Here is a 13,412-nt window from a genome sequence, read left to right on the forward strand (position 1 = left end):
TCTAAAGGTGCATATAAACCATACGTTGCTATTATAGCCACATAATATATGCACAAAGAAAATAAAGAGAGACCATATTATGACATTTGTATCTAAAGATATTTCGCATCACTGGCTTTATCCCACACAAAGGCAAGAAAATATGTCCATGTCCGCCTCTGAATCTCTGTCAACACATAATTAGCCAAATCTTCTATTTCTTAGAAGGCAAACGACTTTTATATGTTGGCCATTCTACACCCAAGCCCAATGTATACACTGAGGGGGCATGGGAAGCCGTATTTTATGAAGCGTTGTACCACAAGCCTAGCACCAGGTGACGCTACAGTCTCGTTGTCTTGGTTTTTACTTGGGGCCTTTAGTTTGCTTTGCCAACATATCAGATACGTTTCACAGGCTTCCATCAATAACCTCCTGGGGTCATCAAGCCAAATTTATGACTGGCCAACACAGTCACGTGATTCTATTTAAACATGCCATATTTGGGCAGCGCACATAGAATAAAGAAAGAAGAATCTCCACCTATAAATTCTGCACTTTAGAGAACAAAAAACCCCCTGAACTTCAAAGGGCCACAAATCAAGCCTAATCAAAAGGGTGCAAAAAATCCGACATGAGTTCTTACGTAGCCAATTCGTTCTATAAGCAAAGTCAAAATGCTCCTGCCTATACCATGCAAAGTTATGGGAATTATGGATCTGTGTCTGAGGTTCAGTCATCCAGGTATTGCTACAGTGGGCTGGATCTAAGCATCACATTCCCATCCTCTGGTTCTTCCAACTCTCTGAACGGTTTGGACATGTCTTCAAGCCCTAGAACTAACCCCGACCGACCTTCCTGTACAGTCATGGGTTCTTCAGGGCACTCTCTAGCCAGAGACGACCAGACTCCTCTAAACCCAGGAATTTACAGTCAGAAGGCTGGTAACACGGCGTTGGAGGACAGATCTAAGAGCACTGGCGAGATCAAAGCGGAGCCGGTGCAAACTACACAACAAGGAGGGCAACAACTGCAGCAGCAGCAACCACCACAAATATATCCGTGGATGACCAAACTACACATGAGCCATGGTAAACTTTCACTTCTTGATTTTGTTTCACAGGATTTGCCTTGGTTTTATAGGCCATACGGGGCAAATAATAAAAAAAACCTAAGGTCGTAAATTTTACGACTAAGGCATCAATTGCTCGTAAAACTGTCCACTAAAAGGCTTAGAGGCTATATACGCCCAAATTTATGACAGCATAATTGGATCATAGAAACAAAACGTGTATAAAAGGCAATATTCCAATTTTTTGGAGGGGGTTTTAAAAATACACACGTTCTTTTAGGCTTCTCTTTAAAAATATTAAATACAAAAACATATAAAAAAGTCATCCCGTCTATATAGACTTGGCTTTTCTCCTTCCACCCTCTCCAGGAGAGAAATCCAGCCCATGAAAATATATTCCCCTCTTTTGCACACTTTTTTAATGGTTAACAGGGAACAGGTTCTCTTCTGGTCAGTCTGCAAACGTTTGATCTTTAAAGAAAACCCGAACAAACTTTAATCTCAAGGTGTTTATAAAAAGAGAAGCTACATGTTGACCCTGGCCAAACCTTGATGTCCTAGGCAGATACAATTGTCCTGGGGATAACCAAGCGGACTTATTTATATTCTGTTGTGTTATTATTTATTTTTGAAACATAATTGTTTTGGCTTTTCATGTGCTGTCTTTTATTTTCCAGAAACAGATGGCAAACGTTCCAGAACTAGCTATACTCGCTACCAAACTCTGGAACTAGAAAAAGAATTTCATTTCAACAGATACCTCACACGCCGGAGGCGCATTGAAATTGCCAACAACCTGTGCTTAAACGAAAGGCAAATCAAAATCTGGTTTCAGAACCGGAGAATGAAGTGGAAGAAAGATTCCAAATTGAAAAGCAAAGATTCTCTCTAAGGAGAAGGATGACTCTCTAAAGAGAGAGTCAGTAAATATTTACACGAGTTTTGTTGTAATCTACCTTCAGAAAACTTTTCTTTTTAGGGTGGGGAGGGGGTCGTATTGCTGAATGGACTGTGTTCATACCCTCACAAATCCATCAGACAAAGGAGTTATCTTATTAGTATGCAAAAACCTGCTCTTCGCTTCATGCAGAATTTAGTGTATAGCTCTTTAGATTGTTACTCAATGTTCTAACCTGTACGTTCTGGGGGGCGGGAGGGGCTTTAGTAATTATGTTGCTCAAAAACAATCCGCAGAACTAATGGGTTATATTTTATCAGTGCTATGATAATAATAGCAACAACAACAATAATAAGCTGCCTAAGGGAGAAAAAAAGCAAAGTAAGTTGTCGAAAGTCACAGAATCTTCCTTAACTGTCTGCTTAACCTTAATAGGAGAAGGAAAAATGCTGATATATTTTACTGTATGTAAATTAACCTGTGTATGCTGGAGTTCTACGTAAAAGACCTGACATCTCCACTTTTACTTTCTGAAGTCTAAAAGAAAATTGTTTACCTTGTACGTGGATTGGATATATCCACAGCTTATTTCCTAGATGCACTTGTCCTCAAACATGGCAAAAACTCGGAGACGAGTTGTTTTTGTTTGTTGGTTTGTTTTGTTCGGACTTAGAATTCATTATTTTTTATTATTTGCATATGAAAAGAAAGGAATGGACTATGAAATAATCGGCCTGAGCAATCATCCGAAATATCTGTGCAGAAGAGTAAAGCATGTGGGGAAAATGAATTATCTGGACCTAATATTATTGTGTATTTATTTGTTGCGTAATTAATGTAGATTTGCTAAATGCTAAAAATATATAAAAAAGCAAAAATTTGTACATCTTTGTTTAAATGTAGTCCATTTTAATAACTTGTTTTCAATAATGTACTCCGTATATTTATTGGTTGCAGTTTCATATGTGAAAGATCATGGAACTTATATTTTGTCATATTAAATAAACACTAAATAATACAAAACTTTGGCGTGCCAGCTGAGATAACCCTTTTGTGCTGATTTTCCTTCTTAGAGTTGTATTCAATCCTGCTTCTAGTTTGCTAAAAAATCTCTCTGGAGATAACAGGGGCAGAATGAGGGGTCCATTTCCTTACTGTACACTTATCTACCTCGACCCAAAGAAGCTTTGAGTTATGTGTGCTTTTCAGTGGTGGGGTCTTCTGATTGTAAAGTGCTAGATAGAACCAGCCTGAATAAAGTGCAGCACTGCTGTTACTTCCAACATACAAATAAGATGGCAGCTTTGGCTTCTTCTTAAACCAAATGAACTCCTTTTTTGAGTCTATATTCATTTCCCCCAACTGACAGATGGCCTCTTCTGCCAGGAATCTAGTTTTCAAAGACTCCCCCAAATGTATAGTTCAGAGAAAATACCCTTCCCAAAACAGCCCAGTTTATACCTCTAAACACTCTTTAAACAGGTTGGGAAGCAACTTAAGAATACTCAGGCACAACTCCCATTGGTTTAAGTGGATGTGTTGCATGAGTTGGGGTCTGTACAGTGATATATATGCACCGTACCTTTTAGTGGCTATAGGCCCTATCCTATTCCCATTGAAATCAATGGTAAAACTACCATTTACTTAAGTGGGAGCAGAATGAGGCCCGTATTCGAATAGAGGTCCAGGGTGAAATTCTGGCTCCACTGAAACCAATGGCAAAATTGCCATTGATTTCAGTGGGGCCAGGATTTCACCCGCAAGGTTTAAAGGGGAAGTTTAAGGTAGACTTTTTAACCTGCTCTTTGTGAAAGTTACTTTGTCTTTAGGATGCCACAAGATCTGAGTATAACATGACATTTTCTTTGGTAATTAAAAACTTATACAGGAAAACTCGATACTTTAAAAAATGTATTTAGAACCACTGTTTTCCGATCCCCTGATTATTGTTATTGTAATTATTATTATTTAACGTGATTGGCCTAGTTTAGTATTCTTGAGGTTTGTTTTGTGAATCTATCTATCTATCTATCTATCTATCTATCTATCTATCTATCTATCTATCCTCATCCACCCCCTCTATCTATCTATCTATCTATCTATCTATCTATCTATCTATCTATCTATCTATCTATCCTCATCCACCCCCTCTATCTATCTATCTATCTATCTATCTATCTATCTATCTATCTATCTATCTATCTATCTATCCTCATCCACCCCCTCTATCTATCTATCTATCTATCTATCTATCTATCTATCTATCTATCTATGCACACACATGCATACAGACAGACAGATATACATATACACACATATACAAACACATACATATATACAATTATGTGTGTGTGTGTGTGTATTAGTGTGTGTATACAAACATATATTTGTCTATTACTGTGTATACACAAACACTACACGTATAGACAACACACACTACTAAGGTCATCCTTGATGTGTCTTGAGAGCTATTTACAGTAGAAACAAATGCTTGAAGAAGCCAATAGCTCCATAAAACTTTATAGCATTTCCTTTACACATTTCAAACAATGGAACAATTTCCTGAACCTGGAAACAAAAGTTTCTTTTCGTGGTAGCCTGGAAGTCTTTAAGGGTACAATTGGTAGAGCGTGCTCAAATGTGGCGTGTCTATATGGCGTTCTTATTAAATATGGAGGTAGGACCCTACCTCTTCCTATAGTTTTTGTTTGTTTATTTATTTATTTATTTATTCATTCATTCATTATTAGGCAAGTTACAAATATCAAACAGTGCTTTCATAAAGGCTGTGACATTTAATTTTACTGTCATTTAACAGTCCATTGAAAATTCCTTTTATTTTTCTGGAAGAACTGTCATTTTCCCGTTCGTTACAGTGAAATACTGCTAAGCAAATCAAAACTAGGTTTGTAAATTTCATTCTGCCTGAACCAGTTTTTGCTTAACGCTCTGGCCCTCTGACTATGTGGGCCTTGGGTAATTACAACTAGAATAATAGAGTCTTTTAACTATTCCTTTTAGGTTTTTATTTTCTACCCATGCTGTGTAAATCTATTGAGAAATTGCTCAAGCACAGAAAATAATTTGGCGTATACTGGTGGCTGTTCACTAACTAAGTAGTTCTGTATCTAGTCTTATTCTCCTTTCTCTTAAACACTGTATTTGTTAAATCGTCAACAACATCTTTCCTTCCTCCTTGAGCGGTAAACTGTCAAGAAACAATTAGACTTGACAGTTAAGGGTTAACAGAATCAGATCCATTTTTGCTATGTCTAAGGGAGGAGTGGGTTTTGCTGGTTCTGTTTTGTTGTAGTTGCTTCTTTTTTAAACCTAACACATTCAACTCCAAACTTTTTCACTGCCGTAGTGCGAAGCAGCAGTGTAGTTATTTATGATTAATTAGGTTAATCCTGACTTTCCGGGGGGGGGGGGGCATGGATTTATTTCAACCCCTCTTTTTTTTTAAAGAGTCATGTTCCAGGACTGATTCATTTTTGATTGTTGTTTTTGCTGCATTCTTGAGAGGTTTTGTTTTTCCTGTCTGTCTCTCAATCCTTTCCCAAAGATCGCTGTAAAACCAAGAAGGAAATAAAAAATGACTTACCTTTCCCCTGTCATCCGTGTCAACCCAGTGTGAACTTAAAATGGCCCCAAAAAAAAACCACAGACCAAAGTTCCATTTTTTAAAAAAAAATCCCGCATTATTATTACTATTAACATCATCATTATTATTGAGCAAAGGGCTTTTAGTTTAACTGAGAACATGAGAACATTAGCAGAAATACTCATGGCTTCTATGTGAATTTAGTAGTTTAAAACTTTTGAAGGTTATTTATGTGGATGGCCCTAAGCAAAAGCCCTGAATGGCTCTCAGAGAACACGTGATGTCATTAAACTAAGTTTTATGGTTTGGGGGAGCTGACAAACCCACAATATATTTACATCATATATAATCTTAACTGTCCACCATCACAGCTGCTAGAGCTGTTTAATGCTGGGACAGTGGGACAAGGCATTTAGTGTGGATTACGGCGTCTCAGACTGCTGTTAGTGAAGGTACATCTTACCAAATGGATCCCAAGCGATCTCAGTAAGTTAATTTCCCCCCCCCTTCTCTCTCGCTTTCTGGGGGGAAAAATCCATTGCACCCAGTGAGTCTTATTAAAATAGAGCGTTAAACTCGGAAGGGCATGGAATTCTGTAGATACTGTGAGGGGGGGAGGGCTTTGCTTCTTTTACTGTATGACAAACTAGTGTGTATGCCGTTTTAAAGTAATATAGAAGGCGTAGAAGGCGAGCAGCAGTCAGGAACCTTATCTAGAAGGAATATCAGACACCCCCCTCTTTCCCCAGGGCTTGTGGAAATTAGATAAGGCCAGAAAGCTCAATATATTACTGGTTAAGCAGAGACATTTCTCCCCCCACCCCTGTCCTACCCCACTCTAGCTGTAGACAATAAAATACTTGAAGAAAGCGAAAGGTGGAGGATTGGGGTTTTGATTCTCCTCCCCCCTTTGGTTTTAAAACTCTGATCAGATAGTTTCGGTTCCTGCTTGAGTTGTTGTTGTTGTTTTTTTAAATCTTTTTTTTAAAGGGCCACAGTATAGAGTTTGCTTTTTTTTTTTTTTTTAATGTTGCTGGGTGGTGAAGTGCATGCGCATTGCTGTGGGGGGGGGGAGAGATTGAGCTGGAAAGAGATCTGGAAGTCTGACTTCTGTACTCCTTTGATGCTGTTGGCAGGTGTGTAGAGGAAAGCATGAACTCAGAGCTATGCAGGGATTGGAACTAGGCCGAAGAATTTGTAAACTCCCTGTCGCAGATAAGGACTAAGGCTAGAGACGTGGCATTTTTTTTCTTCATAAGAATGATATGATCAGATTACACAAGGAGCCATCAATGCAATCCCTATTTCTCTCTTTTTGTATTCCCCCCTCCACAACCAGGAGATGTTGCTCTTATTCCTCGTGTGTCCTTGGGTTAATGTAACAATATACCTCCAATGGATAGGTTTCAAACTCGAGCAATGCAGTCTCGAAATGATCTATCGAAAATGGGGCAGACCAGAGTCCAAACACCTGTCTGGAGCACTGTTTGAATGTAGAAAAATAGATTGGTGTTTGGGTGGTTTGCCTTCAATATTGTTTGCAACACTCCTAGGCAATGGTAGTTTTGGGAATGTAGGGCCGGGGCTCATATCTGAAATCTAACCACAAAGACTATATTATATTCAAAGTTAGAAATGTCATATTCAGTGAATGGGGCAAAAATCAGGAAATGTAGCAATGACTGGTGAAGACGTAAGAATCCCTGCCCCTGATACTGCGTGTGTTGTCTCAACTGTACTTCCAGAGAGCGTCTTGGTTTGTTTACATACCACGTTTCCCCCCCAGTTCATACAATTGCCTACCTAGCACTGAGTTCTCTGGCTCTAAGAGTCAAGAGAAGTGTGTAATCCCAGAAATAACTGCTACTCGGCTTGTTTTATTGGAGTCCAATTCGCGATCAAACGACCCTCGTGTTAAACAGCGAAGTGAAAAGAGGATTTCTCTAGTTCAAAGGAAAAGGAAGGAGGGGTGTGGGGGGGATCTGTCTGTGTGGGGGACGGGGTGTGTGTGTGTGAAGATATAAAATGTTTTGTTGTGCTTAAAACAGAGACGGTGCAAGGTGAAGGTATAGGGCCAGATATCCCAAGAGCTCAGCTCCCGTTTAGACGCCTAAATGTAGGAGTTGGACTTTCAGAAACGTTCAGCACCCAGTAGATCCCTTTGAGAACAATGGAGAATCACACACACAAACACACACTTAAGAACAATTTGAGGAAAACCCATTATTCTTAATAAGAGTTTACTGGGAGTTGATCTCTGACCCAAAGAGCCCAATTCTGCATTCTCTGCAGCCCACAAGGAAACCAGTGGAGTTTTTGTGAAGTTGGGGAGAAAAGGAGGATCCTGCCCAGTAAGCTTTAGAGTCTTTGTCCTCCAAACTTTCATGAAAAAGGTGTTCCTGGGGAAAATGAGGAGTTCCTCCAAGCAAATAGCCTTCATTTTCATTAGTGATTTGAAAATCAGGACACTCTGTATACTGGGAGGGTTGTAAACTCTGTCCCTTTTACAGGAAAGCAAGCAGAATTGTGACCATAGGCCCCTGTGTGTATACATAGGCCAGATGCCTTCAAGTGGGTGCTGCTGCTGTTACTTATGGTCTTTATAAGATGCTTCCCAAGCCTTTGGTCTGAAATCCAGCGTGTACAACTCAGCGACAACACCCCTCTAGACTTCCAGGAGATTCAGGCCTAAATACTAGTTGTTACCTAGTTATTTATGTTGGGATAACGATTCAGCCTGTTTCAATAAACAGCAACACTTGCTGAGTCCCTCAGTAAAGTTCTCAATTAACTTAACACACTCATCATGGAGCCAGATTCTGTTTCCCTTCACACCAGAGTAAATGATGAATCATTCCGGATTTGCAGTGTGCAGTGGCCAGAGCAGAATTCGACATCGTCCGGCTGTTTGTACACGCTGTAGACACTCCTTCAGATAGGTTATTCTTTGTATAGGCATAGGTGAAATTCTGACCCCACTGGAAACATTCCTTTGACTTGAACGGAGCCAGGTGTGTGCTAAAATAAACCGAAGTGTAATACTTTAGTTAGGGGAAGTTCCCATTGAAGTATATGCTAATTTTGCCTGAACAAAGACCCCTGGGTGTAGAGTATTTAAGTTTGTGTATAAGTAGATACTATGTACATACATGAACCTATAAAGTACACCCTTCTTGTGTATCCAGCATATAAAGTGTCATACAAAAGATATACACAGTGATTTGGTGTATGTATAGAGATCGATACATACTTATTAACTATAGAAGATACATTGGGCCTAATTCACCCTGGGTGTAACTTCATTAACTTCTGGATGTTACAACATGGGACTGATATTTGTTGCAACCTTCTGGGGTATTTATTATTATTATTATTATTATTAAAGATTTGACCAAATTCTCCACTATGGGCCAAATTTTCAAGAGCCCTGTACCCACAATTGGGGCCAGATTTTCCAAAAGGTCTCCGAAGCCAGCAGCTCCCCAGTGTTCCCCTTATGGTTCTTTTCCCTAAAGAGCTGCGTGTCCAGCCTGCACTTCCAGCCATATGTGTATACATCTGCCCCTCCCCCTCTTCTGTCTAATACTGGGTGAGTTCTTGGGCCCCTTAATGGTGCCACGAGTTCCTTCTGGTGCGAGATCTCTCTTCCGAGGAAGAAGGTGAGCTGGGTTTGGCCTGCTCTTTGCAACAAAGCGTGAGCAGTTGCGACAACGAGGAAATGAAAGGTACAGTGGTGTGCCATAATTTCTAAGTGGGATGGGGCAGGGGGAGGACCCAGAACAAAGACAGTTTTTGCCCACCCGATCCTTAATTTCTTCCTCTCCAAACAAACCAGTAGATTGAGATCACTTCTGCTGTTCACATTGAACCGGGAGTCGCAGCATCGGATTGGTGTGTCACTGTTTTAAGTCTGGGCGCGGTGGAGTAGCCTCCTAGAAATGTGTGTGTGTGTGTGTGTGTGTGTGTGTGTGTGTGTGTGTGTGTGTGTGTGTGTGTGTGTGTGTGTGTGAAAAAAAAAAGACAAGAAAAGGGATGCCCTCTTAGCAGAAATAAATCGCAACCGCTTCCCCAGCTTTCTTGCCCTTTGCGAAGCAAAATGCGGCCCTGCTGCAAGACTAGTCTCTAGGCGCGGTAGCTCATAGTTCTAGGTTCGCTGGGGCGAGTGCCTTGGTTCCATGCTGCAAAGCGCGGAGTGAATTTGGAAGGTGCGAAGCTGTTTCACTTGCAGGTGGCTTCGATGCAAATCTAGACTCCAGCCCGCACGTGGGCTTCCAGACGGTTGTTTTTCCTTTTTCTTGCCTGACCTCCAACTTGTTCCAGGTTTAATAACCATATAACAATGGGGGTGCAGGAGTGAATAGACTGTAGAGTTAAGGCTTAAACTAACTCAGGCTTCGTGAAGATAGAAATGCATATACAAACATCCCCCAATTTCTCCATAGATAAAGGTTATTTTGATATTTAGTGTGACCAATCCCCTACTTTGCCAGGGGAACACACTGCCAACACTCTGTGCCTGAACAGAAGCTTTAGCGTTTTGTATCGCAAAGCGCATTTATCTTATGAACGAAGAACCCAAGGTTTCAATGAATTAAAAAGTTTCTTCATAAAGAGAAGTGGCATTTTTCGAAAACAGTCATTTTGGTCGTGATGGCAAAGAACAAGCCCTCTGGATTTCTTGGCGCTTTGTCTCTTCCCTAACTCTGAGTTTCAGGGGGAAAAAACCTCGCTCACACAAATAAACTGATTCAATTGATTTTCACCTTGAAATCCTATTCATAAAGCCCATTATTTGTTTGTGCTTCAAGAACAAGATCGATCTGGCGCAAGAGTTGCTAGTTCATTTCATCTTCTCCAATGGGGAAGTTCTTGCCATCTGCAATCGTCAACTTTTAATTTAGGTTTCTCCAGAGCTAAATATTTCTGAGATGTTATGATAAATGTAATGTTAGTGTTTCCATCCCTATGACTCTTCTCTGTATTATTATTTTTCTTAATGTATATATGGTTGGCTAACATTTCACCACGAGAAGATGGAAAGTTAGCTTGGAAGATTTGTGTACTTTTATGGCACCCAAAATAGCCCAAGGATCCCACCAGGCATGCGCAAAGTAGAGTCAGGTGATCACTGCTCTCCAGGCAAGAGAAGGGGGTTGCACACACCCTAAGATATATTAAAAAACAAACAAAAAAGAATTAAACATCTTTTGATTAGCAGAAGCAAATGTGACATTTAGGCAAGTTTGTAACTATATCAGTCATCTCCCCTTCTCCTCCCAACAGGTGATACAATATTAGCATGAGCTTGATATTTTACCTAAGATTGCACCATTGTGGGAGGGTTTTTTTTTTATTGGAACATAAATACAGTCCAACTTCTGTCACAGTATTGAGGATAAATCACAGGGCTCAACTATATTAATCTTTGTGTGTTGTCAGTTGGGATATTTGAGATTCAGAGGCATTCTGCTTAATTTGGAATTAAAATGGAGCTAAAACCTACTTCGCTGAAATTACTTTAGCTGCAAGCTATTTACAGGTAGCATTTTAAACTACCTGTTTTGGGAAAGTAGGGAATATTACTTTAAAATAACAGCGCTTCCTGGCATTTTAGTATCTTAAAATCGTACATTTCGTACTGGGAACATTTATGTTAAAGGTGAACAAACTAAATACAGCAACAATAACCAAGAAAACAGAAAATCATGAGCTCGCAACTCCAAATTGCAGCCACTGCGAGTCAATGTAATTGGGTTACATCCTATTATAACAGTGGGAATATTTTATTATCTATCGTAAGAAACAACCAACATCTGTGCTCGCCTTGAACAAGACTTGCAATTGAGAGAACCTCATTCAATTTTTTTTAAAGGTCGGGTTATAACTTTCTTAGTCACTCTCAGAAGATTATACACGGAAAGGTTTGCAGTGGGCAGTTGCCAAAGATATGCTATATTCCAAAAGTAAACATTTATTCGGCCCTTTACATCCACCATATTTGATGTGCCTTCCAAATAGGATGCCAAAGCGAAGAGAGAGTTGAGAGGTTTTACATTAGGGACAGGATCTGATTATTTCCAAGCAATCCTTTGCAAAGCAAATTTAAGGAAAGAATATTTTCCAATTGTTCTCCTTTCAATGAAGAATCGAAAGGTGCTTTAGTTTCAATGCTACATCCATAATGAAACATAACCATTCAAGGCATCTAAAAGCACGTTGCCGAGTATTGCCAAGGGTATCAAAAATAAATATTTGTATTGAGTACAGGCTAGAATGCTCTGAGCTTTGTTATGGGTACTAAGAGATTTAAGGCACTGCATGTCTGACACAGGAAGAAAGTTTTGGTGTGACTTGAAATGTAGCTATATTCTTTCAAGAGGGTCTTTCAGTGTCTAACTCTTCCTTCGGTTTTAGGTTTCATTATTATTATTTTTTTTTAAATCAGTGTTGTAGCTGGCAAATTATTGTCATTTCCTCAGCAGATTTGGCAGCTTTGGTTTTTAGCTTAAATAACATTTTTTGAAAACTATTTCCATTTCAGGATCAATAAAATAGCCATATTCAAAATTCTATTTGCCACCTTCGTACCTTATGAATTAAAAGGTTTTTTTTAAAAAGGTTAATATTAAACATTCCTCTTTACAAGAAAATCATTGTGCATATTAATTACCCACGTGAGCGGAACCATAATGCCTTCGAACGTAAGTTTAGTGTGGTGCTGAATCCAGAAAAATGGGCTAGCGAGAGGTGGAATGAAGAAATCAAAATATCCCGCTAAGATAAGGTATCCTCCAAGGGTGAGATTCACTTTTGTTTCAGCTTGCTGATCTCCGTTATTCTCCCAGTGGTTTTTAAACATCATCTCCCCCTTTTCCTCTCTCTTTTAAGAGCCACGGTGCAGAGATCTTCTGCCTATGCAGATTGTACTGATGGAGTGATTTTATTGATTTAGTATCTGATTCTAAAAGAGCATTCCTGTCAAATGATGTTTTGATCTGGGTTTTCCCGGTCAAGAGTTGAATTCCGAGTTATCGATTTTTTTTAACTTGCGATTTCCCTTTCTCCTGGCAGATATGAATGTAGTTTCCCTTATTACCCCTGCACGAATTGGAGATGCCTATCCGTTCACCATATCACTTCTTCATTTAGAAGGAGTAAGCCTTCCCCAGTGCGAACCCCCCTCCCACTTTCGCTTCATTGTTCCACTGATCAAGATTGTTGGTTATTATTTTTTACATTCCATATTTGTTTTCCTAGCCAAACCGAAACGCGAGAGGATTTGAGGCAACAAGATAGTTTGATAGAAATGAAGACATATCATGTTATCCCCCCCCCCTTAGAGTCTTTATTCTGTATCCTATTCATTTTCTCCTCTCCCTTACTAGATATATCTATATAGACATTATATATATAATTCTGTCTTGGCACTCAACAGATTTCTCTAATTCATGTCTCAACAACAAAATAATCACATGGGAAGAGAGAGCTGCTACTGTTGACCTTTCTATTTATTTCTGTCCGCGGCAGGATTAGAGTTTGCTTGAGTTTAGGTAACATGAACTGGAGTGTAATCTGCAAGGAACTGTAGTCAACTTCCGAAGTGCACATAGCTAGAGTTTATGGATGATCCTGTAGGGCATAGCCTGTATGTATCTTTCTTTAAAAAAATGAAACTTTCTTTTCTGTAGGTTTGGCCATGACAAAATGGAGAGAAACAGCAGTAAGTAATTTTCTTTCTTTCTTTCTTTCTTTCTTTCTTTCTTTCTTTCTTTCTTTCTTTCTTTCTTTCTTTCTTTCTTTCTTTCTTTCTTTCTTTCTTTCTTTCTTTCTTTCTTTCTAAAACAAAACCAAAATCAATG

At 39.3% G+C, this 13,412-nt stretch overlaps 2 protein-coding genes across 5 annotated transcripts in view; both read left to right on the forward strand.

Annotated features, from left to right (window-relative positions):
- Positions 1-453: 453 nt before the first annotated feature.
- On the forward strand, positions 454-2,972 carry HOXC5 (homeobox C5). The gene is made up of 2 exons (XM_005307707.4): positions 454-1,070; positions 1,729-2,972. Exons 1-2 carry the CDS (start codon positions 614-616, stop codon positions 1,941-1,943), a joined length of 672 nt encoding a protein of 223 aa, XP_005307764.1. The 5' UTR covers positions 454-613; the 3' UTR covers positions 1,944-2,972.
- Positions 2,973-5,882: 2,910 nt separating this feature from the next.
- Positions 5,883-13,412, forward strand: part of HOXC4 (homeobox C4) — a 46,701-nt gene continuing 39,171 nt past the window's right edge. For 3 of the 4 annotated variants that reach the window (XM_065576016.1, XM_042842231.2, XM_042842232.2), the window contains exons 1-2: positions 5,883-6,039; positions 13,242-13,273. The gene's annotated coding sequence lies outside the window, so the exon portion shown is untranslated. Of the gene's footprint in view, positions 6,040-9,188; positions 9,279-13,241; positions 13,274-13,412 lie in introns of those variants that run through there. The other variant, XM_065576015.1, reaches the window with a different exon arrangement.

Source organism: Chrysemys picta, chromosome 22 (assembly GCF_011386835.1).
Source record: "Chrysemys picta bellii isolate R12L10 chromosome 22, ASM1138683v2, whole genome shotgun sequence".
Classification (NCBI taxonomy): domain Eukaryota; kingdom Metazoa; phylum Chordata; order Testudines; family Emydidae; genus Chrysemys; species Chrysemys picta.

Coding starts and splice junctions, on each gene's coding strand:
- HOXC5 (XM_005307707.4), top strand. CDS start 614: ATGAGTTCTTACGTAGCCAATTCGTTCTATAAGCAAAGTCAAAATGCT. Junction 1,071..1,728: donor CAAACTACACATGAGCCATG/GTAAACTTTCAC, acceptor TTTATTTTCCAG/AAACAGATGGCAAACGTTCC.